The sequence below is a fragment of the Aptenodytes forsteri genome, unplaced genomic scaffold (genome assembly GCF_000699145.1).
Source record: "Aptenodytes forsteri isolate BGI_AS27 unplaced genomic scaffold, ASM69914v1 Scaffold326, whole genome shotgun sequence".
NCBI lineage: Eukaryota > Metazoa > Chordata > Aves > Sphenisciformes > Spheniscidae > Aptenodytes > Aptenodytes forsteri.
Window position 1 is genome coordinate 469,255 of NW_008795677.1, and position 25,940 is coordinate 495,194.

At 41.7% G+C, this 25,940-nt stretch overlaps 1 protein-coding gene across 1 annotated transcript in view; it reads left to right on the top strand.

Annotated features, from left to right (window-relative positions):
• Window positions 1–25,940, top strand: part of ANK2 (ankyrin 2) — a 371,191-nt gene that overhangs the window by 192,841 nt on the left and 152,410 nt on the right. The window contains exon 3 of the mRNA XM_019472961.1: window positions 14,867–14,968. Within this exon, the coding sequence (XP_019328506.1) occupies window positions 14,867–14,968 (102 nt within the window). The remainder of the gene's footprint in view (window positions 1–14,866; window positions 14,969–25,940) is intronic.

Here is a 25,940-nt window from a genome sequence, read left to right on the forward strand (position 1 = left end):
GTTTGTTGTTGGTTTTTTTTTTACTAATTGCAATTCTAGCTAAAAAAAAAACAACAAAAAACTAAACCAAAACAACAATAAAAACCCAAAACAAGATCAGACATGACATAGACAAGAGCTAAAGTGATCTAGCATCAGAGATTGTCCTTTTTGGATACATTTGAGCTCCTCTGAAATCAAACCCGGGGGATATATCAATTCAAAAGCAAGCTCATCACAGTTATTATCTCCATGGACATGAAACAGCGTGTGAATCACAGGAATGAAACGGTCGTGAAACCTGTACTCATACATTTTGTCTTGTTTTGTAAATACCAAATAGGTGCAACTGGAATTAATCATCTTCTTGGGTTAGAAAGTCAGAAGGCATTAGCAACGTTCTGAAATTTAGTGCTTTATGTAAACACAGCGAGACCGAGAGCGGCAGGAAAAAAAAAATCAAAACATTCAAAGGCATGCAACTGGGTAATTCAATAACCCTCACATGTAGAGGCATTCCACTCAGTGGGACTTTGACTTGATGTGCTAGGCAGGCTGGCTGCATGCTGGAAAGCGGTTCCCCCCCACCCCACCCCACCGCCATTTACATGCATAGCTGGCCTGGTAGGTGTAAAAATAGACAGGCAGCGCCTGAATTGGAAATGGTCACCGACCGCTGCCTGCAGTTGCTGGGGTTTCGGGTTCTCCGCGACACGGGGCGGCTCGGGGAAGAAGGGAGCCTGGTACGAGCGGCCGGGGAGCGGAGCGCAGGCGGGATCCTCCTCCTGGATCGTCGGCTGTCCTTCGGGAGCACTGGGCACCCTCTGCGGCGCAAGGGCAATCCCGCTTGTAGGAGTTAGCAGAAGAACTGATATGGGCAATGCACCGATTTGCCAGTCTTGTCATTCAGATAAGGGTTTGAGAACACAAGGGAACATACAGGATTTGGATAAAACCCCTGACTACTATGGATGCAACAGTGAAGAAAGTAAAGATCCCGAAGCCCTGGTAAGTCTTGGCTGGAGAAAACAGGAATCAAAGGGAAAAATTAAGATCAGGGTTGTGCGTGTTAGACTTGAAAAGGATCTCTCTGCTCAGCCTGAATCTTACTTGACAGCTTGCAGTATTGAGAGATCTGCTAAACGTGTCCATGTTCAAGCTTTGCTTTTGCTCTTGTGCCTGACTGTAATTAAAAAGCAGCTGTCGCTAAGCTGTGCAGTCACTTAAATGTGTTGTCAGCTACCAAAAGGTTTAGGTATATGGAAGGAGAACACCGTCAGTGAAACAAGTCCTTCGAATGAATGGACGTAATCAATTATATCCCACTTTACACGACTGCTGTAAATGATCCTGCATCGATCCTTCTCAAAACTTGAACTCGGTAACGTTTTTGTTTTAAGCTGTTGTCTGTCCGGTACATGGTATTATTTTCTGTGTTTGCAGTGGAGACAGAGCCCCGCAGATCTTGGTGCAGATGAGGGTTACAGTGAGTGGGACCAGGCACACGCAAGGGGGTCACGCTGATGACTGCAGGACTTGAGAGTTAGGCATGCGGGAGGCGATTATAACAGTAACGTCAGCGTTTGCTCTGCAAACCAGAGGAAAATCATTGCGATGAATACTTGTATAACGTCTACGGCAAAGGAAGTGCCTCTTTTCTCTCTCTTTTTTTTTTTTTTTTCCCCTTCCTCTGCTTGGGAAATTTGTTATTAAATGGTTATTTCATTCAAAATCGGCAATGAAAGGAGGTAGCGTCAAAACTGCTGGCAGAACAGGAAAATCAGAAAACCTTTAATGTCGATATATCCAAATATTATGTTCTCCCGTATTGAACTAAAATAAAATTGTTCTCAGGTCAATATTATGCTTTGCACTTGCATGAATTACTGCCGTGCCTTATAGGAAATGTAGTTGAGATGAGTTACGGCGTTCATAAGGGAAGAGACCAGAGGCACTCCCAGCAGCAGCTCACAAGAAGTTCTGCTTTGTCCTAGCAAATAATTTTGATGCTGTCTTGGTTTTCTGGTAGGGGTTTTTTTTTTTAGCTGAAATCTTCTGCCCGGTTCTACTGCTTATTTCACTGACAACACAGTTGGACCAGTTCTTCAGAAATAAAACTTCCTTCGAGCTAAACCATGAAATTAAACTATTTCTTTGAGCTTTCAGACAATTTTTTTTCTCCCACCAAGCAGTTTTTGGTTGAATTAACAAAAAAGCTCCAGCATTTCTGATGGGAAACGTGAAGTCAGGGGGAGGGACAATGCAAGCACGGGACTTCCCGGGGTGGGGGGGGGGGGAGGACAGGCCTGCTTCCATTGCCGAATACGTGGATTTCAACAGGCGTTATAGTATTTCCCTTAAGGTGAGTGGCCTGAAGCTGTTAGCGAATGTATGGAAAGATGCCTGTGACACAAATAAGCAACCTCTGCGACAGTTCTCTCTCTCTCTGAACGTACAGGCTCCAAGCTGCCCTTCTGCATACGGTTGGGTCTTTGAGGAGGCAGGAGTGAGCCAAATCGAGCAGCATGTGATCTTTGAGTTGGTTTGGGTTTGTTTGGGTTTTTTTCCTTCACTTTCCAGTCAGCCTTCAGAGCTTTTCATAGGCAGAGATCAGGCACTTTGATAACGTCTTTGATATATTTAATCATAAGATCTTGGCTTTATATGGCTCCGGTAGGGACTGACAGAGTTGCTTTAGAATATCTGTCTTGATTCAGTACTTGGAGGATTACAGAGGAAAATTGCTGTATTTCCCTGAGAAGGTTTACAGTCTCTCATTGTATTTATTATGATGATTTCTTGTAAAAAGGTTAAAAAACAATTACAAAAAAGGTGTCTGTAAACTAGAAACGTCAGAGAAGTTTTGTCCTGAAGGGAGAAATTGTATATTGTTGGGTTGGTTTTTTTTCCCCCAAACAGGAATCCGGTATCCAGCACAATACTTTGTTGGCTATACATTTCCTATGCTTTTACACAGCTGTAGCCATGCTCGCTGTCTTGGTTTATGAAAAAGAGTGCCACATCAAGCTGAATATGACGACTCCGTGAATCTTGTACCAGATAGGCGGTTCAGAATAATTCAGTTGGTATTCAGCCGGCTCAAATGGCAAAATTGCTTTGCGTGATCTAATCTTTTCTAAACTAAACCCAAATACAGTCTGCTGCTTCAGGCCTGTCTTGCTGAAAGAATCAGGAATGTGTTGGTTTGACTCTGCTGAATTGTCTCTATGATGCCAAATAACTTTGTCAAATAGGGAGTCAAATTTTGATACTGAGTTCATATTTGAAATGACAGCGGCATTAAAAAAACCCACAACCAGCTGTTTCATAATCATATATTATGGCTTTAATTACTTTTATTTTTTGATGTGCTGAAACGAAGGCGTCTCAGATGACAAAGCACTGGGGTTTGTCGCATTCGCTGTACATTAGCCTCCCTCTTTACTTGGATATTTAATTACCTTCATATTTGCTCTTGAAAATATGTGATCCAGTCTTGCTGCACGGTGCTGGAAGTATGGCTGGATCATGTTGTATTTCAGACTACCTAGGACAGACTGCTCCCTGAGTTTCAGGACGGGATCATTCCAAACTCCTGCTGCATCGTTCAGAGGGGGAGTTTTCTCTCCCCGCTCAGAGCCGTGGGCTTGGCAATGGGGACTTCTGCGTCGTCGTAGGAGGCGGCGGGGGAGTCAACGTCGGGAGCTGACTGTGAAGCAGTGACGCTGAGAAGCGATAAGCGATTTGCAAAAACTCGGGAAATATCTGTGTTTGCGGAGTGTCCAGCCGGCGCCTTTCACTCCCATTGCTACAGCAAATGTGAGTGAGTGCCTGGGATAGAAACCAGAAGGTTTTAAATCCTTAAGTGGGCCAGAGCCACGCATTACAGTCTTCCAAAACGGGGGCTTACAGACAGTGCAAAACGCAGCCAAAGAGCGATTAATTCAGTGTGGTTTAGACACTTACCTTGAAGCGGGGTAAACTGCTTTTAGGAAGTATCCCTTTTCATCATCATCATCATCATCATCATTATTATTATTATTATTACTACTTGATGCCATAGGGAGCCTATGTGGGCTGCTTGAATTAGAGGTGTAGCTTTTGTAGGGGTGAAGTTAGATGAAACTGGTTCCTCTCTGCTGCCCAGAGCTGAATGGTTTGGAATTTAGGCCCGGGATTACAGGAGTTTTGTTTTATAGGCAGTGTTCCGCTGGGAATTACGGGGAAACAATGAGTGCTTAATATCATGACCGATATACAAACAGCAAATGTCACGGTTAATAGAGAGAAGGGTTTTGCGTGGTTTAGATATGCTTCAAGTGTCACTCCCCAGTTGATTGGGGATAAATTAATGTGAAGAGAGAAAAGGAAATTATCCGTGCTGGCTACGATGCTATTTGCGTGAATCCTAAAAAAAAAAAAAATCTCCTAAATGAAACCTGGTTTCTTTCCACAATGGACAAAATTAAAAAGTCTTCATTTACTGCTTCGGTATCCATTTTACCTTTCTGTACAAGTAGGTCTTTACGATGAGTCGTGCTGGCAGAACTGGCATTGAATCAGAAACTGCTGCCTTTCAGTAAGGCCCATTTTGTTTGCATCTATTTTAGCCCATCTCAAAGGAACACGAAATCTTTTCTTTTCTGTTTATGGTACCGGTAAGTTTGAATCAACGGGCAATCGGTTAATGGTGTTTAGGTAAGTAAAGCTGTTTGATTCTTTAGCGCTGATGGTGTTAGCACATTTCTTTTAGTAGAAAATGTCCCTTTGACGGTGAGACAAGGGATGGAAGGGGCTGAAAAATTAACGAGAGTGATAGAATTATCTGTCAACAGTCTGTCATAAACTTCACTTACAGGCTAGATTTTTGTTAAGGCTAGTTATTATTCTGCTAGATATGCTTGGAATGGCATCCTAATTCTTTCTAGAGGTGTTCTAGCATTATTACCTCTCTATTTAGGAACATCATTAGTAATGGAAACTTGCCATGGAAACCACTTAAATGCCTGCCAAGTTCTAAAGTTGTTACTAGCACCTCGAAATCTCAATATATGGCGTCCAGTTGATCCTAAATATTTTTCCTTCCTTTAATATTATCCAATTCCTTTAGTGGAAATCTTGGTTCCATATCAGTATTTAAGAGACTTGAGGAAATGTGTGTGTCACGTAGGAGAACTAAGACTCGTCCTGTGGTTCATTTGAACGTATCCTGGATCCTTGCTGTTTCAGGAAATGGCTAAATGATACTTTCACTCGGATTCCAGCACAGGAAACTTTCCCATTAAACATTAGGACTATCCATTTCTATTTTTAGAGTAGTTTAAAAGCCTTAGTAAAAGACATGAAGATTTTTCTAGTTTTTAGGATTACTCGGACTATGGTAAAAGTTTTCATTCTTTAAACCCAAAACCTTTGGGTTTTGGTTCGTTGTTTTTTTGGTTTTTCTCCTTTCTTCATTTTTAAAAAAATCCAGGCTATGTTTTCCAGGTGCTTGTTGTTTTTTTTGGTTTTTCTCCTTTCTTCTTTTTTAAAAAAAATCCAGGCTATGTTTTCCAGGTGCTTTTGAGATTCTATTTTTTAGATTCACACTGATGTGCATAATTCTGACTTGCACACGTTGTGTCCGAGCTGGGATTTCTACCAAAATGTTTGGTACACGAATAGCCCAGTGGGACATCAGGGATTTACACGTGCCTGAAGTTCAGCTAGTACCGAAGTGCTCTTCTGCATTAGAACCCTATCACTGATGTTACTTTACATTTTAAAATCAGTATGGATTAAAATAACTTCTGTCATTTCAACTGCTGTGTTTGGAAGGAACACGCAGCTGGGCAAGAGACTTTTATTCTATTCTTTTTCCACAGAAAACTATGCAGTTTTGCCTCAGTTCTCACAAATCCTTCATTGACATAGTAAAAGTCAGCTGACAGCGGGTCCAGTATGTCAAATTAATGAACGCAGTGGGAGGACTCCTACAGATGTCTGTGGCAGCTAAGTGTCGTAAAGGGTTTATAGAAGACATTTGCTTCTTGGCTCAAGCAAGGGTTGATTTTACATTAGCTTTCTCTTCCTCTTTTGCTGCTGCTGTATTTGCTAATGTTGGCCCAAACTCAGGAACACGGTTAAGCGTGTATTTAAATCCATCCTTTAGCAAATAACTTCAACCTGTTTAATTTGAGATCAGTTGGACCTAAAGATGTGGTAAAAATTAAGCATATGCTGAAGTGTTTTGCCAGACATAGCCCTTTATCTTCTTTATTCGTCTCCTGGTGAAAACCAAAGCAAAACTGCTTAAACATTTGTACATTCCAGTGGAAAGAAAAGAGTGGCTGGATGGCTGGTATCCTGCAAGCTCTGGAATTTCAAGGAGGAGTTTGCAAAAGAGTCAAAGATGTCGAAATATAACCACCAGCATAAAATGAAAGTCATCCCTTACGAATAATTGGGAATTTCCCCACCAATATCAAAAGATAGAATAGTTGAAGCCCGGCTTTTCCATTAGTAAAAATTGGAAGGGTCCATAAGCACGTAACAACTTTCCGTTGTGTCCGTCCGGAGCAATCTCGCAGCAGGAACTGGTATTCAGATAAAGCTGTTGGCTAGGCATAGTTTTCTCCTCCTTACGTTACTCAGAAATACATGTTTGTTGGGGTAGTGTAACAGCAGTAAGAAACTTTGTAAATATCAAACGCAGCTTTCTGAGAACAGGCTTTGTAGTAAGAGGTGAAACTACTACAAAACTGTCATATGCAAATATTAAAATTACTGGAAGAAGTCTTTCAATTCAACAGCTATTAAAGATATGTTGGAATTACAATACGTTTGTTATTTTATAGCGTGCGTAAATCATAATGCATTCCTCAGCCGGGTTTTACTTTCTTAGCTCCTTTTTTGCGATGGCTCTTTCCATCTCCAGGCATACTGATGGAATTCATTTCTCAAGGACGCTCTAAGTCCTTTTGACCGTCCTTTTGACGGTTGGACTCGGTGATCTTAGAGGTCTTTTCCAACCTCAGTGATTCTATGATTCTATGATTCTAAGTCTTGCACGCTGTTACGCGCTGTGTCCCCTTTGGGTTGCAGCCTCTTTGTCTAACATAAGAAAGCTTTTACTTTTGACGGTGGACTCGGTGATCTTAGAGGTCTTTTCCAACCTCAATGATTCTATGATTCTATGATTCTAAGTCTTGCACGCTGTTACGCGCTGTGTCCCCTTTGGGTTGCAGCCTCTTTGTCTAACATAAGAAAGCTTTTACCGGTACGTGTAATAAACGCAAACAACGTTAGTCTTCCCACCTGCTTTGGCACTGTATAATTTTGGCTCCTACACGTCCCTCAGTAGATCTAATGAGAGAATACTCGTTCTGAGGAGCACACAACATACGCAAGGGGTCACTCCTGAATCCAGTCAAGTCTGTCACAGGTTTCTGTGTCAGGCTGTCATTTTCTGTGTTTAAATATGTGCAAACTGGTTTTGATTTGAAATCACTGAATGTTTCAATCCTGGGTCATATGCAGCGTACAGCCCAAAAGCTTTTTCTTTTCTTGTAGCTATTTCACCGTCTTGTTATTACACAATCCTTTTTGCCGTAAATAGCCATGGTCTTTATGCCAAAGTTCGGGCCCATGTCCATACCGTATGCAACATTATGGTGAGGGCAACTCCTGCCACAGTTCCAGCTCAGTGCCGGTAACAGTGGTGCCAACTTCTCCGTCTCCTTCATGACATTCTGTGATTAATTGGCCTAAATACTCAAAGCGCCTTAAATTATTCAGGTGCATAATATGTACTTAAAAGAATATTTTTATTTTTCTGATTTGTAACCATCATCATCAACCTAGAGAGACAGACCCCTGAGATTAAAATAATTAATTGCTAGATGCTATTAACTACGTCTTGGCAGAGGATATTTAACTTGCTAGTGATCTCTTGTCTCTGAAAGCTCGTCTTCCTCTTCACAGTTCCTACGATTCAGCTTCTCATTTCTTAAAAAAACGTTAGTTTATTGCAAGATCAGTTGTGTCTTTTTCCTGGATAAGAAGATGCTTTCGATTATGAGGGAGAGATGTTTGTTTAGTTAAGACTGCTATTTTAGAACTGTGGGCTTCTCAGTTCAACTGCTTGTGAACAAGTTCTATACAACCAAAGGTACACAGCAGGATGAATTAGATCCGAAATGCCTATACATGCTTGAATGGGAAGAGCTGTGTGATAAAAATACTTTTTTGAAATTGAAAGAAGAAAGTTGGGCACGTTGTTCATCCAGGAATTTAGATACTGAAATTTCTTTAAGAGCTGCAATTTAGTCTGTCTTCCCTCATGTCTTCCAGTAGATTAATGGGAGGAAAACATACATTTGTATAAGCAAAGGAAGCGGCTTTCAAAGTAAAGCACTGTTGTATTTCTTTTCTTTCAGAAGATGAATGTTATTTCATTAAAGACTGGGAAAATTTGTTTCCGTTATAGCTGTTATTATCTCATTTAACTCATTTACCAGTGTTAGATTACTGAGCCTGTGCCATTGCAAGTGCAAGATTTAGCTCACGTTCTGGCACGCATATCAGAACTGCAGGCTGAGGCTCTGCTGTGGTAGTTTAATTTAAAAAAAAAAAAAAAGTAAAAAAAAATCCTTTGCCTTCTTGCAGTCGTAGCTGCGTGTTAGGCTTGCGGTTCACAATATCGCCATTGTTCTGCTGTGATGCCCTTCGGAGGTCAGCTCAGCAGCACTTCCAGCTCAATAAAAAAAAATAATTCAGGGTACAAAAGATAAAATGTGAGCCGCTGAAAAACTAGCTGGCAAGGTTTACAGAAACCGTTCCGCGAGGAGGAAGCATTCCTTCTGAAGTCCCATCTTTTGCATTTGAATGCTGGTATGGAAAAAGCTACCGTACTGGCAAGAAAATATGTATGTGACAAACGAGTTGGGTAATGGTAACACCTCATCTGTGCCGCTTTGAGTTGCACCCAATTAAACGATGGCTGGTTTGAACAGATGGTTTCTGAAATCGGAGAATAACCAAGCCACTTGGGACAAAATTTAGTGGTTATCTCAAGGGTAGGAGCATAAATTGACACTCTAGAAGGTATGGCATAATAAAAACTTAATGGAATGCGTTTACGTATCTGTCATTTTTCCCCCTGCATCTTTTAAGTACTGAAAAACACCAAGAAGCCATGAAAACCTGGGTTTAGATTACGCAGCTTCCCTTCCGCAGTGAGCTGAATTCTCAACTCCAGGTATTACCTGAATATATTAACACGATGAGCCACCGGTCGATGAAGAGCTTTTTAATGAAGATGAGTTAACAAGCCGTCAGCATTTTACTAATTATAGAACCAGGTGTTGGACAAACACTGCCTCACAACTCTGAAGTTTGTAAATGGCATTAATACTGTCGGATAACCTTGAAGACTGCCATCTTGACCAATTCTGTCTTAATGCTGATTGTGTGTGCAGTAATCATACAGGATTCAATTTAACGTGAAAGTTTTTATAACTGCTAATGATGTGAGTTTCTTGATTTATATAAAGCGTACGAGTTAACAGCAGGTTTTGCTCACCTCCTGGTCAGGGCCAGCCTCTTCAAAACTTAGAGCTAAATACATTTTCTCCATAAAATCAAAGCGGTACGTCCCAGAGTCGGTGCTTGAGAAGTAAGTTGAAAAGGGTTATTAGTATTCAGATACACACCTCAATACACATACAAACCAAAAACGTTTACTGAAGGGAAGGTGCAAAACTACTCTTTGGTTATTGCACATCAGTTTTGAATTCTGTTTTTTTGCTGCCAGTCATTTAATAAACTGCATTTAACAGATGAGAATTGTTCGGTAGGCCTTGTTGCTAGGCTCCGTTCTCCCACGGAGATGTTTGTGATTGTGGACAGGCTGGGGTCATTCACCTTATTTGGAGGGGAACAAAAAAAAAAAGGCCAACCTGCAGGAATAATTTGACTATAGACATGATTTCAAACAAGTATTTGGATGGTTTGGATAATGTTATTATGAAAGCCGTCTTTTGAAAACTGAAGCCTCCTACTCCCCCAGTCTTTCCTTCTTAAGCATGAATCTGGTTTTCAGCAGCAAATTTGAATATGTGGAGAAATTCCTGTGAGTTTGGTACAGCATATGATTTCAACAGTACGCAGCGCGATTTATTTTGGCACATCTCTATAAAATGCCTTTGAGAAACAGGCACGTGCTGTGTGCGATGAGTGACGTGGCGTGCTATGAGACAGGAAAGACCACCAGGGCGAGGACAGAGGAACCAGAAGGGAAGGTCTCCGACTATTTGAATACAATACTAATTTCCATATATGATTTTAATTACTGAGATTCCCTGAGCTACGTGTTTCAAATTCAGGCAAAATTCTGGCGTTGCAATTAGCAGGAAAGAAGTTGACTCTGCAGCCTCTCAGTCATTTTTTAAAAAAAATCATATATTCACTTGATCATTTCTTATATTTTCTTATGCGGAGTCTGATGACTAGGTACGTATAAGGAACACGTTTGTATTCTGCTGTGAGCGTACTAAAGGTTATAGTGATTTTTTTCACATTGTAGTTTATTTGTTTATAGTGCTCATTTCTGGCTGAAATTATTTATCCTCGGTCAAAAGTTAAACAAAAAAAAAGTTAAGTTAAAAGAGCTTTTTATAAGGTGCAATAACACCAAATATTCCTCACAAATCTATAGCATGTATTAGAATTGCATTGCAGAGTTTTGTAAAAAAAGTAGTTATCAAAGACTCGTAGTACTCCCTCACTGCATATGTCTTGGAAGTTGTTTCTTTTTTCGTACAGGGACTGTTGTCCTTCTCTTTGATCAATATTTGCTATCTGTAGAACTGCAAGTCAGTAGTCCAGATTCAATCACGATTGTAGTGAAAAGAAAAATTCTCTGTGGAGCGGTCAAATGTTCATGTTAACTGCTGTTAGTGGTGCATTTTTCGTAGAACAGTTTGGATGTCTGAAAGTAGTACGTTAGAAAAAGCTTGTTAAGTCCACAGATTGTGAATTTGTCCCATGCTATCAGATATCAGCTAAGCATTCTTCAATCCTTCGTACCTTATTCTAGCAGCGTGTTAATAACGTCTTGAGTAGATTGCCCAGCCTTGGCGGCCACGTGTAGACAAAGCGATCCTTAATTCTGACTGACCTGAACTGTGGGTGGCGTGTCGAGATGCCAGCTGAGACTTTGCAAATTAACATGTCAACGTTGGGGTTTCCCAGATTGCGAGCCTCTCGTGTTCACGTGGTTGCCGGCAGCTGCTTAAGGCATACTCTTCCCTGGTAAACCTTTCTTTTCCTTATCGGTAGAGTGCTTGCTTTTGAGCGTGATCTGCGTACATGCGTAAGGCTCCTAAAGCAAAATCTCAGGGGCACGTGCATAGGACGGGATGACGTGGTGAGCGTCATATGGTGCGAAGGACTCTGGCTCCATGTTTTTGTCTTCTTTCTTGTAAAGAACGTGTCTTCAAATGACAGTTTGTTGACAGTTTGTCTTCACCAGTCGACAAACTAGTAAAGACCAATATGCCAGCTTCTGTGCCACTGAAATGCCTCATGAATTCAACTAAAAATCTACGTGTAAGGAAACAAAATATTTCATGAGATTATTGAATCAATTGGAAAAGGCCACGGATGAAAAATCACGAGTTTCCTAGCACGGTAAGACTACAGAAACTGCTGCTGTTGACTACTGAGACAATTTTGTCAAAGCGGATTTGAATTCGTGACGTGCTAAAGCGAGTAAATTGCTGAGACAGTAGTACTGATAAAAATGCTTTTTGAAGACCTTAAAAGAATGGGGAAAAGGACAAACTACTGATGACCTACCGAAAAATTAGAGTTGACAAACCAGGAAAGAAAATACCGATCTGAGGACTCCTAACTTCTAAGCTTTAAAATACAGTGTTGAACCTTTCGAGTATTTCATGGAAGCGCCCACTGGTATTTGTATGTGAATTTGTATATGAAGCAGCTGAATTGCTGCTTCGTGTCTTTTATTTGTGTGTTCAAGTTGAGAACATCATGCAAGTCTGTGAGAAACTGTTTTGAAATAGTAGAGGCCAGACTGTGAAGAGATGGGTACGATCGCATTCATCTGAGATCAGTGCGTGTTACAGTGAGAAAATTCATAAAAACCCAAAGACTCTGTAGGCTAGGATTTTCAAAGGCACCTAAATGAAGCATCAAGATCTCGTTGCGTTTCACTGGGATTTTAGCAGTTTTGTTCCTCTTCTATTCACAGTCAGGCACTCTCTATTTCAGAGTGAGAACGTACACAGCAAGAGACGCTTCTGGAATGAAGCGCCTGTACGGGGAGTTAATCATGAAGAGTGGATTCATAATAACTCCTCAGGTAGACAAGAAGTTCATATTCTGCATTCTGATCGCTGTTCAGGTGTACGTGATGTGTCTTGAAGTGATGTGCGTTGCAGTAATTTAATTTTGAGGTAACAAAAGTATGAACCGAGAAAGTGAGAATCTACTTTGAAAGCGCTGCTTGCATCTTGTTAGCCACAAACAAATGGAATATAGTCGTATGGTCTTAGCTACAGCCTGAGCTTCCAGCAGTAATTGAGGCTTTAACGTTTTTAGCCTTTCATGTTACTCTGCGTGAAAGAAAAACAAGCGATGATTGATTCGTCCCTAATAAAACAGAAGTTGTAGATGTTTGTTCGTTGCGTCCTCCTCGCTTAACCATTTAAGAGTATAAAACCAGATGACTGCAGTTTTGGCATGGTAAATTATTGTAGAAGTGGAAAAGCATGAAAAAACCTGGGGAAAAAGAAGGTAAAATGTGTGTCTTATTGCGGGCAAAGATGCTTTTCCCATTAGTTTCAAGAGTGTCCGGATTGACCCCTCATGTGCTCAAATACTTGTTCTTGGTTAATGTTTTTACCAAGACAGTTGATTTTTCAAGGACGTTTAAACATTGAGGTATAATTCTGTGTCTTTATGCGCACATGCACGTCCCAGGAGACGGTGCAGTGCTAATAGCCACCCTTCCACCTTAAAAGGGATCTCTTTGAAGTACCTGTCAGAATCTGCTCCTCTGTCAAGCCTCGTCCAAATGCTTGCCTGACTGAAGCCTGAAAGCTATAAAAGGGTTCTGTCAACGTGAATTCCTGCGCTACCTTCCCCTTCGCCCTGCTGTGTGTTTAGAAAGATGGTCTGTTTTCTTAACGGTAAAAGATGTGGAAAATGTGCTGAAGTTTGCTGCAAGGAATTTAAAAGGAAATATTTTTGTCTTGGCATGTAGCACAGTTGTAAAAAGAATCATTTTTATGACATCCATCTGTTGCAGATTAAAATAGGTTGGAATTGGGGATTGTGAAGTGAGTTAGTACGGCGTGATAAGTAGGGTGACCGAAATAAACGCATTGAAATGGATTGGGTGACTGAAATAAATTGCTTTGTCGATCAGTATTAATAAGCTGAAAGCGGGAGGCTTTTAGGATATTCTCATGATGTGAAAGAATGGTTCTCACCCCATGTTTCTGGCAGGGGGCTGAAATTAGATGAGAAACGTGCTCGATCGGAGGTGTTTCGGTGGCACGCCAGGCACTAGTCCGATGGCGTGCGTGCCCTGCTGTACCTCTCTAATCGCGTCCCCACAAAACAGGCTTTCACAGTTATTTACCTGCTTTTTGAAACTCACTCCGACTCTATTTATTTATTTTGAGTACGAAAATTGTCCCTGTGTCTGTGCGTGTTCCCAAATGCTTATTCTGGTTAATCATTACTCCTGTGGCACGACTTTCTTTTTTTCTCCTGGTATCTGCGGTTGCATTAGGAGCCAGTTTACCTGTGTGTAGGTTCACGTGTGGGTGAGCATCAAAGGCTGTGCTGGTTTCAAATAGCCAATGTAATTTCGTGCCGTAATCGTAGATAAAGGCAAGAGGGCTGACGCATTTCACGCTCCCTTGCTTAACAGTACATCCCACAGCCCAACCGAAAAATGAAAACGTGAGTTTATTTTTATTTTTATTTTTTTTAGCCTATAAATGCTAACGAGGCTTTAAATGCGAATGTATGAATGCGGGCAGTTTAGGAGCGAGCACGTTTACAGCATTATCCTGGATTTAGATACTCGGGCTTGAGTACTTCATCCGCTTTGTTCTACGGTTAGCTACACTTGCAGTGCTGCCCGGTTTCGTGGGACTTTTTTCTTTTCCCCTTCAGCAAGCCCCATTTCTGTCTCCCGGGCGGCAAAATGTAGCCACAGGACTTTTTCGCTCTTGGATATTGTTTTTTCTCCAGCCTGTAGCTCTGTGTTAAGCCAGTGTGTGTGCATGAATATGAACTGTAGTCATGTAACTTTTTATGCCAAGTACAAATCCAAAGCCAATGTGTGTTCTCGTAAGTAGCATAGCCAATAACAGGATTGGTCAGTTATTTTCCAGAGTTTCTTTTGTGTGCGTGTGTATATGTGTGTGTATATATATATATATATGAGTATAACAATGTGTCAGTTATTTTCCAGAGTTTCTTGTGTGTGCGTGTGTATATGTGTGTGTATATATATATATATATAAAAAAAGCCCCAGAAAAAACTATGGCTAGCAAGTTGATACATGTATTTTTTTCTTGTTGCTAATATCAGTTACTATGATTTCTGTAGGTTTTTTGCTTTGGTTTTTGCTAAATATTGAACTTCAGCAATTATTGCACTATTTTGCTCACTCTGAGAGGTCGGCGGTTCTTTTCTGCCAGTATTGCCTTGTTTAAGCATGTGTATGCTAATAATGCAAAGTCAGTTTTCTTCACAATTTTATTCTCCTGCAGCGTAAAACGTGGAAACCTTTCCCTGGTGATGAAGTTGTGCTCTCTTTTAAGCAGGAGTTAACTAGAGATTTTTTTTCTTCTTATCTTTTTACAGTCTGACAGCAATGCAAGCTTCCTCCGAGCTGCCAGAGCTGGCAATCTGGACAAAGTAGTGGAATACCTGAAAAGTGGAATAGACATTAACACATGTAATCAGGTAAGATGTTTGAAGGGCAGAAGTTTGCAAGAGCGGGTTGCAAGAAACCTGCCTCGAAACCTAGTTTTTTCAGGCTAGATTACTTCATACAGATGTTTTGATTCACCTCAAGCTGTGTTCTCAGTCTTGTTCTTCAGCGGTATCTTTCTACAGGAAGCTGATAATGTCTATGAAATTGTGCTGCTTTTAGTAAAGCTTTGTGTAAGCCTTTTTGGGCTCCTCTTTCTTGCCAGTGTCCCGCAGGTACGGACATACGTTAGTGAAGTACCTATAATCAAAACTTAAGGTATGCTTTGGTGGTCTCGCTCTTGTGAAGTTCCAGTTCTAATTGAAACAGCGAGCACTAAATATAGTTGTATTCTTCAAAATACTCCCGTTACGCAAAAAAGAGTTCTAGCTGAGCAAGTTATCACGTAGTATTCTTTAGATGCAGGTAAATACTATGATAAAATATGCCTGGATATCAAGTTGAAGGTTCTCGGTAATTCTGGTTGGTTTCTTTGTCGAAAGCTACAGTTTAGATGTCCCGAGGCATCGGTCTTCAGCGAAACTCACCTCCCTCCCAGTCTCCTTGATTTTGTATTGTGTGACAGAGTGAGATTGAACTCCCCGTCTGAACAGGAGACTTGGAAAGCTGAGGCCCACCCGTTATCCCCTTTTCTTTCCCATACCGAGAGCGTCTCCTTCTTGTATTTGCCTGGAGAAGCGAGACTATGCCAGCACTCGCGGTTTTTTGCTCTGTTAGTTACTGCTCTTTCTTTATTGCATCCATTTATTAATCGTGACGAGGCATGCCCGTGTAACGGGCGTTCCCCATTTTAATGGAAGATACGCCTTTCTCCAGAGAACTTGCGTTCCAAACAGGGGTTGAAGAGCAATAGGTACTACAGCAAATTGACAGATGAGCAGAGGATGGCAGCGAGATGACTGTGACGAATAAATTCCACGGCACGCCAGCTGTCAGGTTTTGGGTTTTGGCTTTCTTAAAGCTATTTTGAAGACCTCTTTTCTGGCATCTTCACAAGCGTTTGGTTTGAAAGAAAGTTCCAAATTTCTTGTTGCAAACATTTGTCTAAAGGACAGCGTGGACTGGCATCCTTGGCAGAGCCAAGGAAGAAGTTGAAGGCCATGTATAAAAAATGGTATCCTTAGCTTGCTCGTGAAGACGTTGCTTGGAAGTTTTTCGAGTGAGGTGTGCTTGAATGAATAAGAAAAGCGAAGCTGGTAGAGACTAACTATGTTTTTCAGGCAACAACTTGCGAAGATGAATGCGGTAGTGTTTGAGTGGATTTCAAAATCGAATTGCAAAGCATTTTTCAGTCACCTAAAGAAGTTTCTTGCGAACATCATTTTTTTTCATATTCAGCGTATTATGTTTAAGCCCTGTAGCATGGAGACTTTTTTTAGAGTCTGGGGCTTCTGTCATACCTAGAGCAAGAGTTCTCTTCCAGGACACACTCTCATTCATATGATAACAATAGCAGTAACTTAAAAAAAGAAATTACAGGTCAAAATTTCTAACAACCCTTTTACTCTTCTTAAAGAAATTATCCTGGCCCCATTTACAATACGTTGGTACATGTTTCTCCAAAATAAAGAAATATAGTCCGTGTTTTCAGATTTATGCTTAGTTTTCAGGGCTTGTTATTGCTTGGCTTGCTCATTAAATTAATGTGAATGCTGGGGGAATGGGATAGCAATTGAATAATTCATACCAAAGAGAGCAGATGTTAGCGAAATAAATAGGTAAATTTGGACATTATCTGTGGATTTTATTAATGTTCTTTTATTCAGATCACTCAGTTAATATTTTAGTAAACAGATTTTAGAACTAAAATATTATTTGCTTGTACGCAATACTCTATTAAAATCAGGTTTTCCAAATTTTTTCTATTTTGTGGTGAAAAGTACCATCTAAGTATCACTAAATAACGTAAAGAGAGAAAAATGATGGGTAGTATGTGCTTTACTGAAGAAAAGAAAGAGAATTCCATTGTGAATCTAACCTTCCCCCCCATCATTCACATTACTTTTACATTTTGATTTAATAAAAAGTACTCCCTTTTTGGCAAAGTATGTTTCAGGTAAAGGACGTTTGGAGCTGCTCTGTCCTTCGGGAAATGCGTAGGGATGGAATATACTAGTACCGGATAGTGGAAAAAATTGAAGTAAAAAAATATGATTTTAGGTTTTGTACGAAGAAAACACCCCTATTTTCTTTCTCTTCTGATCGCTATTCAGATTAAGATCAGAAATAATCAAGATTTTCCTTACCGTGTCCTGAGACACAGTTGTGGCTCCTAATGTAAATTGTGTCCAGGAGCTGAGCTGCTAGTCGCTGTGGACATACCTGTTATAAATAAATATAATATTTAGGAAATAAAGCTGTATTTACCTTTGGAATTGGCAAGGAAATTATGTTATGACTCCATTAAGCTGTGACAGCTAATAAATTGCTCTCCCGGGCAGCTAGAAGGAAACAGGCTGCTGAAACAGCATTTCTAATTTTTTTTTGAACGACTCAGGTGAAAGGTACATGTTTTCCAAGTCTGTCGTCAGGCTGAAAGCTCGAGTTGTTTCCTGCTCTGATAGGAACGTGGGCTTTAGAAGCCCTGGATTTCTTTGGTCGCAAAGAAACGCTACGAAAGCATGGGTTTTCTTTGGTGGCGAGAGAAATTGAGAGTCTTCCTTCTTCTGAAAGAATTTTAACGAAGTCGTGGGGCAGTACGCTCTGGAATAGTACCCTGCCAGCGATGCTGATGGCAAATTCCCCAGTCTCTGGAATTCGGGTTGCAATTACTCTATCTCTGAACCCTCGGTGAAGAAATGAAACTTTTGTTTTCTTCTTTGATACCTGGAAGCCACTCGTGTGAAAATTATTAGTACGTTGCTTCAGAAACCTGTAAGGGGATTACTTTGAAGGGGCAGAAGGTGTTGTAATGGATTTTTCAAAGGCAGTATTTATACATCTTCTTCCTAGATCCTATACCCTAAACCTGTTATTACAAGAAAGAGCTTTGTACTGTTTTAACCAGTCCCTTTTGCATTTCTGGTGCTTCTTTGACTTCAGTGGTTCAGCTCTAATGAAGACTTCCTTGGTCTGTTGGTTATTTAATGCCCAAATCCTATCTTGACCTTCGTAAAATTTTAGAAGGAATTTTTCGCAACTGTGTAGTTAGTGCACGACCTCATATATCTTCAGTGGGTTCGAACACTTCTTCATTTTGAAGTTCAAAGGAAGCAGGAGGAGGTTTAGCGCTCCGCAGTGCCAGTCTCCTCCTTTAGGAGCAGTTGCTGGAACTGTAGAGGTAATTGTTTCACCAAGAGCAAGGTGAAAACCAACTCAAAATGTGCACTCACATGGTAGAAAGAGCACGGGGCAGCCTGGGCGTTGTAGGAATATTATATACTGCTTTATCACAGTGAACGCAGTGTGGTCAGCCAGTTGCTTTTCCTTAGCCATCCCACGCGAAGCACCTCATCCCCCGTGACCTGAGGTGCGGAAGTCTGAGGTTTCCCTTGTTATTTTTGTGAGATCTCAGCCCGTAAGTAAACAGTCAGTGGGTGGTATTTTTAGTTGACGAGCTAAGTTGTGTCCAAGCAGATTAAAATCTTGTAGCTCACTTGCATTAGCGATGCAACCCTCAGATGGTTAGAGAGTAGCCGTGGTTTTTCACCTTGTTTCAGAAACCTGCAAACTTCACTATGTTTTTATCACTGGTCAATCTTACCTATGACATAAATTGTTTTACATATTGTTATTAAAAAGTACTTAAATTTTCTGCTTCGGATGCTACCTCCCCTTTCAGGAAAGTTATTACTGCTGTAAAAACACACTGTTAAAGTTTCACCATTGATATGACTGTAATGTGATAGAATGTTTTAGCTTGGCTCTTTTGTAAGTCTGTCATACAAATCCAATTACTTTTGCTTCACAGCCTAGGGACCTACATTTGCAACGCTTACTGAAGTGACTAGTACCATCAAATTTAATAGGACTGTAACCGTGACTTAAAATGAATATGCAAGTAAGTGTCTGCATCAGTCCTGAAAAATGTCTTGACGTTCGAGTGAAATCAATTGCCTTTCTTTGAAGGGGGACTTGAACGCTCAGGCTGTATGGTGTCCAACTTTCCCCTAACTCTTAGCCAGATTTAATCAAAATGACCGCTAGCTGGACAGTGGCTATGAATTTTGACAGTAAAGTCGCTTAAAGGTTGTTTTTAAACAACGTTAAAATCAGTAAATCATTCGATAGAAATGTCACATAAGCTCTGTTTTGTAGCTCATGCATCATGAGATGGGCTAAAATGTCAGTGCACCATCTAAGTAGAAACTTCGAAGACTGTTCACCTTCATAGACTACAGCCTCAGGTTCCGCTTGTGGGCAGCACAGTTTATTCTGTTTGACTCCAACAGTGGAAGAGCTGTAAAGAGGAAGAGTTCCGGGTAAAAAGATGGAGGTATTCAGGGAAAGTTTGGGAGCAGAGGAGACGACTGTGAACATGCTGCCCCTGACAGGCATTGACTGTGCTGTCTGTCTTGGGCAAGGGTTCTGTGAATAACAACTATTAATCAAAGGTGTCGTTGGCGGGGCACCCCTGGTTATACTCCCATATGCCTGCACAGAGCAATTATAAGGAAAAACTCCTGTGCTTTGGCGACGTTTGGGAGCGTAATGAGTGTGCCTATGCTGTTAAATGACCTGCCTCCCCAGTTTCACCCCCGGGTTCCCCAGTCATCCACACTGCGTGTGTATTGGTTGGCTCTCAGGCTCCTTTCGGGGGTAAAGCAGCCGGTTTTCTCTCAGGTGGGACCTGGGAGCCGTTCAGGGGATGTTCAGCGCAGGCACCGCTCCCCTCACCCGGCAGGGAAAGCCTGCGCTGGGGCTGCTGCTGCTCCTCACAGTCCCCCGGTATATCCGAGCAAACCTTGATCCCGTAAGCCTTGTCTCAGGCCGTGAGCCACATTCTGCACAACTTACCGGTGGCAAATTTAAAAAATAAAAAATAAAAAATCCCTCCTCTTTAGTAGCCCGCGGTACGGAACGCATCTTATTTCAGGAACTTTCACCCAGAGAAAACAAACACGCGCACGCTGCGTCTCTGGGACACGGCGCACCGCATGGGAGCAGGAGAAGCCTGCAGGCAGGCGGGGCGGGGTGCCCGGGCTGCTGCGGCGGGGAGACCGAGCGCAGGCAGCACGTCGGCTGTGCTGTGTCGCGCTGCCTGGGGGCGAGGGCACAGGGGCACAGAGAGACAGCCCGGCATAGGAATTTGGGGTGTGAGGGATAGATTTTAAAAGTTTCTTGGTATTCTCAAGATCTCCAAGTCCTTAATTCTGTGGAAAATTAGCTGTGTGTTTGATTTTAAAACTACTTTTAAGTCCTAATTAATTTAATTTCAGTATGCAGCTAAGTGCTGGTCTGAAGAAGGCTGTTTTCCTCAACTGGAGCTTTAAACTATCCAAATGTTGTCTATACCACCATGAAAACCTCCATAAAATTCCTTGCTCCTTTTCTGATACTTATATGCTGACGTTCAGACTGGAATAATGTCAAAACTAACTAAAAACCCCACAATTGTGGCCACTATTTATTTTTGGAAAAAGAGTAGATGGAAGAATAAGAAATGAAATAATCTAAAATATTTTGAGACATTACCTTCCCTGCTGAAGAAAAGCTGCAGGCCATTAAAGTAGGCATGTGTCAAATGGCAGTTAGGACACGAAAGTGAGCGCAGTTCTGTTGTCTGTGCCAAGGAATTTAATGATGAGCAGGATAAGAACTGGGGCTTTCCATGTGCTGCTTATTGAAAACATACAGAAAGAATCTTGTCTTACTGTCTAGAAGAAAGTTTCCATTAAAAGACCGACTGTCAAGAGAAAACTTGCCGACTTATGTGGGACACAACCTGGCGAACTTCGAGTTCCCCAGTTAGGAGAGAGTAAACCTAGACTCAAGTTCTTATATTGAAATAGATCCAGCAAATTTTATGTCTTGATTATAAGCGCCAATATCAGCGAAACGATCACCCCCAGGACGGAGCACAGTTAATATGATAATTGCTTGGAACCGTTACAAGTTTTTTTCCCAGTGTTCACGTTCTCTTGCTTGCTGAGAGGGGAATATGACTAGGGCTGCTGCAGATTTCTCTTCTCTGGAAAGTGCTTGCCATCCGCAGCTGGCTGGCCAAGCTCCTCTTGCGCTGCGTAGGTGAAATGGGAGCCAGATGAACGCAAACTTCAGAACAGATGCTGCGTAATTTCATAGCGGCTTGCAATAGGTAAAGCGTTCCTGGGTGATAGGTGGCAACACCACCAACTTTCAGAACCCGTGGGTTTGCACTGTGGTTAAGATCAAAGCTGGACTTACACCTGCACTTATTCGGGTAAAAAAAGTGGTTGACTAGTGTGCAAAACAGCAAAATCCCATATTAGCATGATTTAATTACATAATTTTACCTGGCATCTGGGTTGAGTTAATTCAGGCATTTTCTAGACTGTATGAAGTGTTTGGAGCTCTTGACAAACAGTACAAACCAAAAAAAATGCTAAAACCTTCAGATCTATGAATAAAATTCATCTCTAATTTGGATTGTCTCAGCCCCGTTAGCCGGGGAAAACTTCTCTCTGTGCAGTGGCTGATCTGTTTCCCTGAAGACATTGATTACTCTGTGGGAGTTCCCAAGTACAGAGAATGAACTGAGGTGGGCATCCCACATCGTCAGGACGAGCGAGCCTGACTTCTTAGCCTTCACCGTCCATTGAGCACGAACAGGCCCTTCAGCTTCTTGCAAACTCCGATTCTGGTGCCGTCTAAAATTGCTCACAAGGCTTTTTCGTAACTGAGACCCTCGGCGTCTTAGTGATTGATTAAGCGTCACCGGTGTAGTGTAAATTTTATTAGGATTGGGAGCAGACTCCTCTTCTAGAGGTTAGGGCACAGCGAATAAGCCATGGCAGCTGCTACTGCAGCCTTAGAGTTATTCCTCCTCCTCCAAGGGGTTTGGATGGGGTGTCTACGCGGTTGTGTTCCAGCTGCCTAGGGGGAAAAGCTAACGCACGCTGTGCGAAACACAGGGGGTTGCTTTATTTTTAAGAGTGAGAGATCTGAATGCTCTTTCAAAAGTGAAGCCTTGTCTATGCGGGATTTTTTCCCCTCGGTATAATGCTATTTTTAGACTAGATCCCGTCTCGGGAAGCGGCACGCAGCGTTAAGAGTAAGCTTTTCTGAACAGGGGTGACACAGGAGGATGCTTTCTTCGGTTTTAGCGTTTGTTTCTCGGATCCTAAGTTTTCACAGATATCTGTCTTTATAGATAATCAAAGTAGTTCCCCAATTTAACTGTTTCCAAAATCTGATGGAATTTAATGTTTCTGGATATACTGAACACAGGGATTAATTACAGTTATTAATATAGTTATATCGTTAATAATTAGTTCTTACTTAATTATGCTTTGTTGAATGCTACCTTCAGATCAAGTTAAATTATTATGGAATTGCTTACTTTAATCTGAATTCAAGCACCATCATCTACTCTGACAGTCATAAATCATTTCTATTTCTTTATTTCTGGAGAGAGTTAGAAATGTCAGGGGACAAAATTCCCGTTTTAAAAACCGTCCCTTTAAAAAAATCTAATTACTGGTATTTTATAGGATGAAAAACTGATAGCAGTTGGAACTCCCTCGATTCCTTTAAAGCTATTTTCCTTACGTTGCAAATGTGGCCATTTTAGGACGTGTAGCAAGAGAAAACCACTTGCTTCTGAAGCAACGTTCAAAATGTTGACTAGCAAAATGAACTGTAATTTTACAGTATGCATTTGTGCAGCCCGTAGTTCTAGCAGCAGTTGTCCCAAAAATCTGACCAAGTCCAAGGGTTCGTCAGCTGTCCGCTGTGTTTTGACACAGAATTGGTAATCCAAAAGGCAACACCAAGTAACGTTTCCCCATCTCGTCTTTGGAGGCTTGTCAGTTTTCACGGTGATAGAGTTACTTTCTTGGAAGGAAAAAATTGATGGATTTTGGCATTTGTTTTGAAGAAGCCTTCTGTATTCACAAGGAACGTGTGTGAAGTCTGATACCTTGAACAGAACAGGATTCAAATATTAGGTAGTTTTGGGGGGCCTCCACCTCCAAGGCTCTTTCAAACTTAGGTCTGTTCGGCTTTTGCTCTCATTTTGTTGGCTTCTTTATAATTTGATTGGTGTCTTTATGGCTTCAGTTACAGCGAGACAGAGCACCAGCTATTAATTACTCCCTCATTTAGCCCAAATGGAAAGCAGCTAGCACTCCCAGTAGTGCTAACTATAGATTGAAGTAGCGCTGTAGTCATAATGAGGTCGACAGTATCACATGTCGATGTCACTCAGTAGGTTAATTCATTTTCATGAATTCGTAGGCTATAAAGCAACAGAAAGGGAGGATTTTCGTAATCTGAAATGATTTTTCTTTTTTTCAACCGTCCACTTTATTTCTGTGTGATATTTTTGGGGAAAAAAACGTCAACAAACCTTCGGACTTGAGAAGGCCGTGCCCAGCTCTCTGATGTGCCCTTTCCCAAATCCTTCTTGAAAAGAGGTTGACCACACGCACGTTTCACTTCTCCAAGAGATTTACTCAGAGGAGAGAATTTGCAGCAACCTTAGACTGACATCTGTTAAAGAGATGGAGGAAAGTATTTGACTTTAACAAAGACTATGATATTGCTTTTTAGTCTCAGCCTCTACTGGTGAGTGCAGATGCCTTCTTAACTCTGGCAAAACATGTAAAGGAGTTAGCACCACCATGCAGAGTTAGTCACAACAGCTCTTTGATTTTCATTGTGTCATTACACTTTGCTATTGGCCTGTTAGAATACGCGTAAGCCTGTGAACACAGCATCAGTGGAAGGAACTTGGTAAAAGTGCATTGCATTTCGTGCTTCAAGAGAATGTCGAAACATTAAAAAAAATCAAGTTTTGTATTGGTTTATGGTTGTTGACTTTCGTGATGTTTTTTTCTGCGAGTTGCTTAAATGCCTTTCTAACCTTGTGTGGCAAAGGCAAGAGTAATTAGAAACTCAAATGTTGGCAGATCTTCCTGGAAAGTGTTGCATCCCAACTTCCATCGGAGTCGATGGGGGTTATAAGGGGTCAGACTCTTAGCGTAAGGGAAAGAAGAGGGTTAATTTTGTTGACCTACGTTCTTGCTTCCTGATGTTCTTAAAGACAGTAAGTACTTAATGAATACCTTCAAACGGAAGTAAACTTCAGGGAAGTAAGAATCATTACATTTAAGAAAGGCTGTTTTCTTTAGTGCCAAGACCATTATATACTGAAGTAACACAAGCAAATGTTCACCCGTATAAAGAATTTTTCCCCACTTCCTTCAAACACCTCCTTTCCCCCATCTAAACATTTTTATGGTCCTTGTACTTCTCGCTAAGTCTCAGCAGCAGAAGGTGAGTACAGCTTTCTAGGACTACCAGGTTATCGTCTATACCTGTCGCAGCTGAGCTCAGAGGGGAGGGTGTAAAAGCTCGCACTGTGCCCGTGTTGCAGCTTTGGTGTGCAGTTCGCCAGTGAAAGCTGCAGTAATGCTAGACAACTGCTGGGGCTGTATTTTGTCTTTTTAATAAGTCGATACCGCTACAGAAGAAGCGATCCTGGCCTTGCCCTGGCTTGGTGGTCGTGCTTCCACGCCGTGCTCTCTCCTGCGCCGGCAGAAGCGTGTGCGCAGCCTCACACCGAACGACCGGGGGACCTGATCTGCAGAAAGGGGATAGAAATGAGCGGAGGAGAGGACAGGAGAAGGGGAAGCACTTCTGGTAGCAGGGCTGACTCCGCTGATTTAAAATGTTCTTTGAACTATAGGTTGATCTGATGCTCTGCCAAGAAGTTGCCTTTCCGTGGGGTCGCTTTGCTTTGGCGTAACAGGGTTAGGCAGGACTAGTATAAGCCATTATTGCTGTTGGATGTTATCAGCGATCTGGGTGACGTCCCAGAAGGAGCAAATGGCACAGCAGGACTGACGCCGAACTGGGCAGCGGCTGAAGAACTTCCATTCCATGAGGATCACTCCATGAGGCGACTGAATACGAGGGCAGAAGTAGCGTGGACTTCCTTGGGTGATTTTCAGACAACAGCAGTACGACTTAGTGCCTGTCTTACGGGGAAAAAAGTGACTGACTTTCACTTGGCTTAGGAAGGTTGGTGATTTCTGTGATGTACGAGAAATCTGTGGGCTTTTCCGGTGTGGTGAAAATACGTAGGGTGACACTGTAGTAAGTGCTGTGAGCAGCAGTGGTATGTGTGCACGTTTGTAGCACTCTACGGGATACAAAATGTTGATGCCTATAGCTCAGTGGTAGAGAAGAAAAAGAACCGAGGGGATCGGGCTCCACAGGGAAACACTTGAAGAACCAAGCTTGGAAGGCTTAGTATTATGTTTTTTAATGAGAGAATTACAAAAGAGCCTCTAAAAGAAAGGTAGTTATGGTATACGTATGGTATACGTGGGGAGGAGCAGTCCCTATGCTGTACGGTTTTGCTTAGCAGACAACTAATTTCATCTCCCCCGCTCCCCCAACTTTTTGGTAGGCATGGGAGAGAGAAAGGGAGGTGTCAGAAACCTTTGTTGTTCTGAAATACAAGAATCCAGTTGACAGGAATGGAGGAGTTGCACTGATTAAATCTGAGCTTCCGTCGTCATGAGTAGCAGGGATCAGCCATGTGGGTTGGGAAATAATTACGGCATTGGTTCTGATTATGGAGGAACAAAGCTCGCTTTAAGGCTTCAGTCACGCTGGCCCTCAGCATTTAGAGTGCCGTGCTTGCTTCTGCTGCTGCTTGCCCCGGCTTACTTTATTTAAGGAATTACAGAATTTGAATATGTACAGTAGGAACTGTATTTAGGCTATAATTTCTTTCTGTAACCTTTTTACTGGACCTCACGTATTCATTTTGCTATGTTTTAAAGCCTCTGAGCA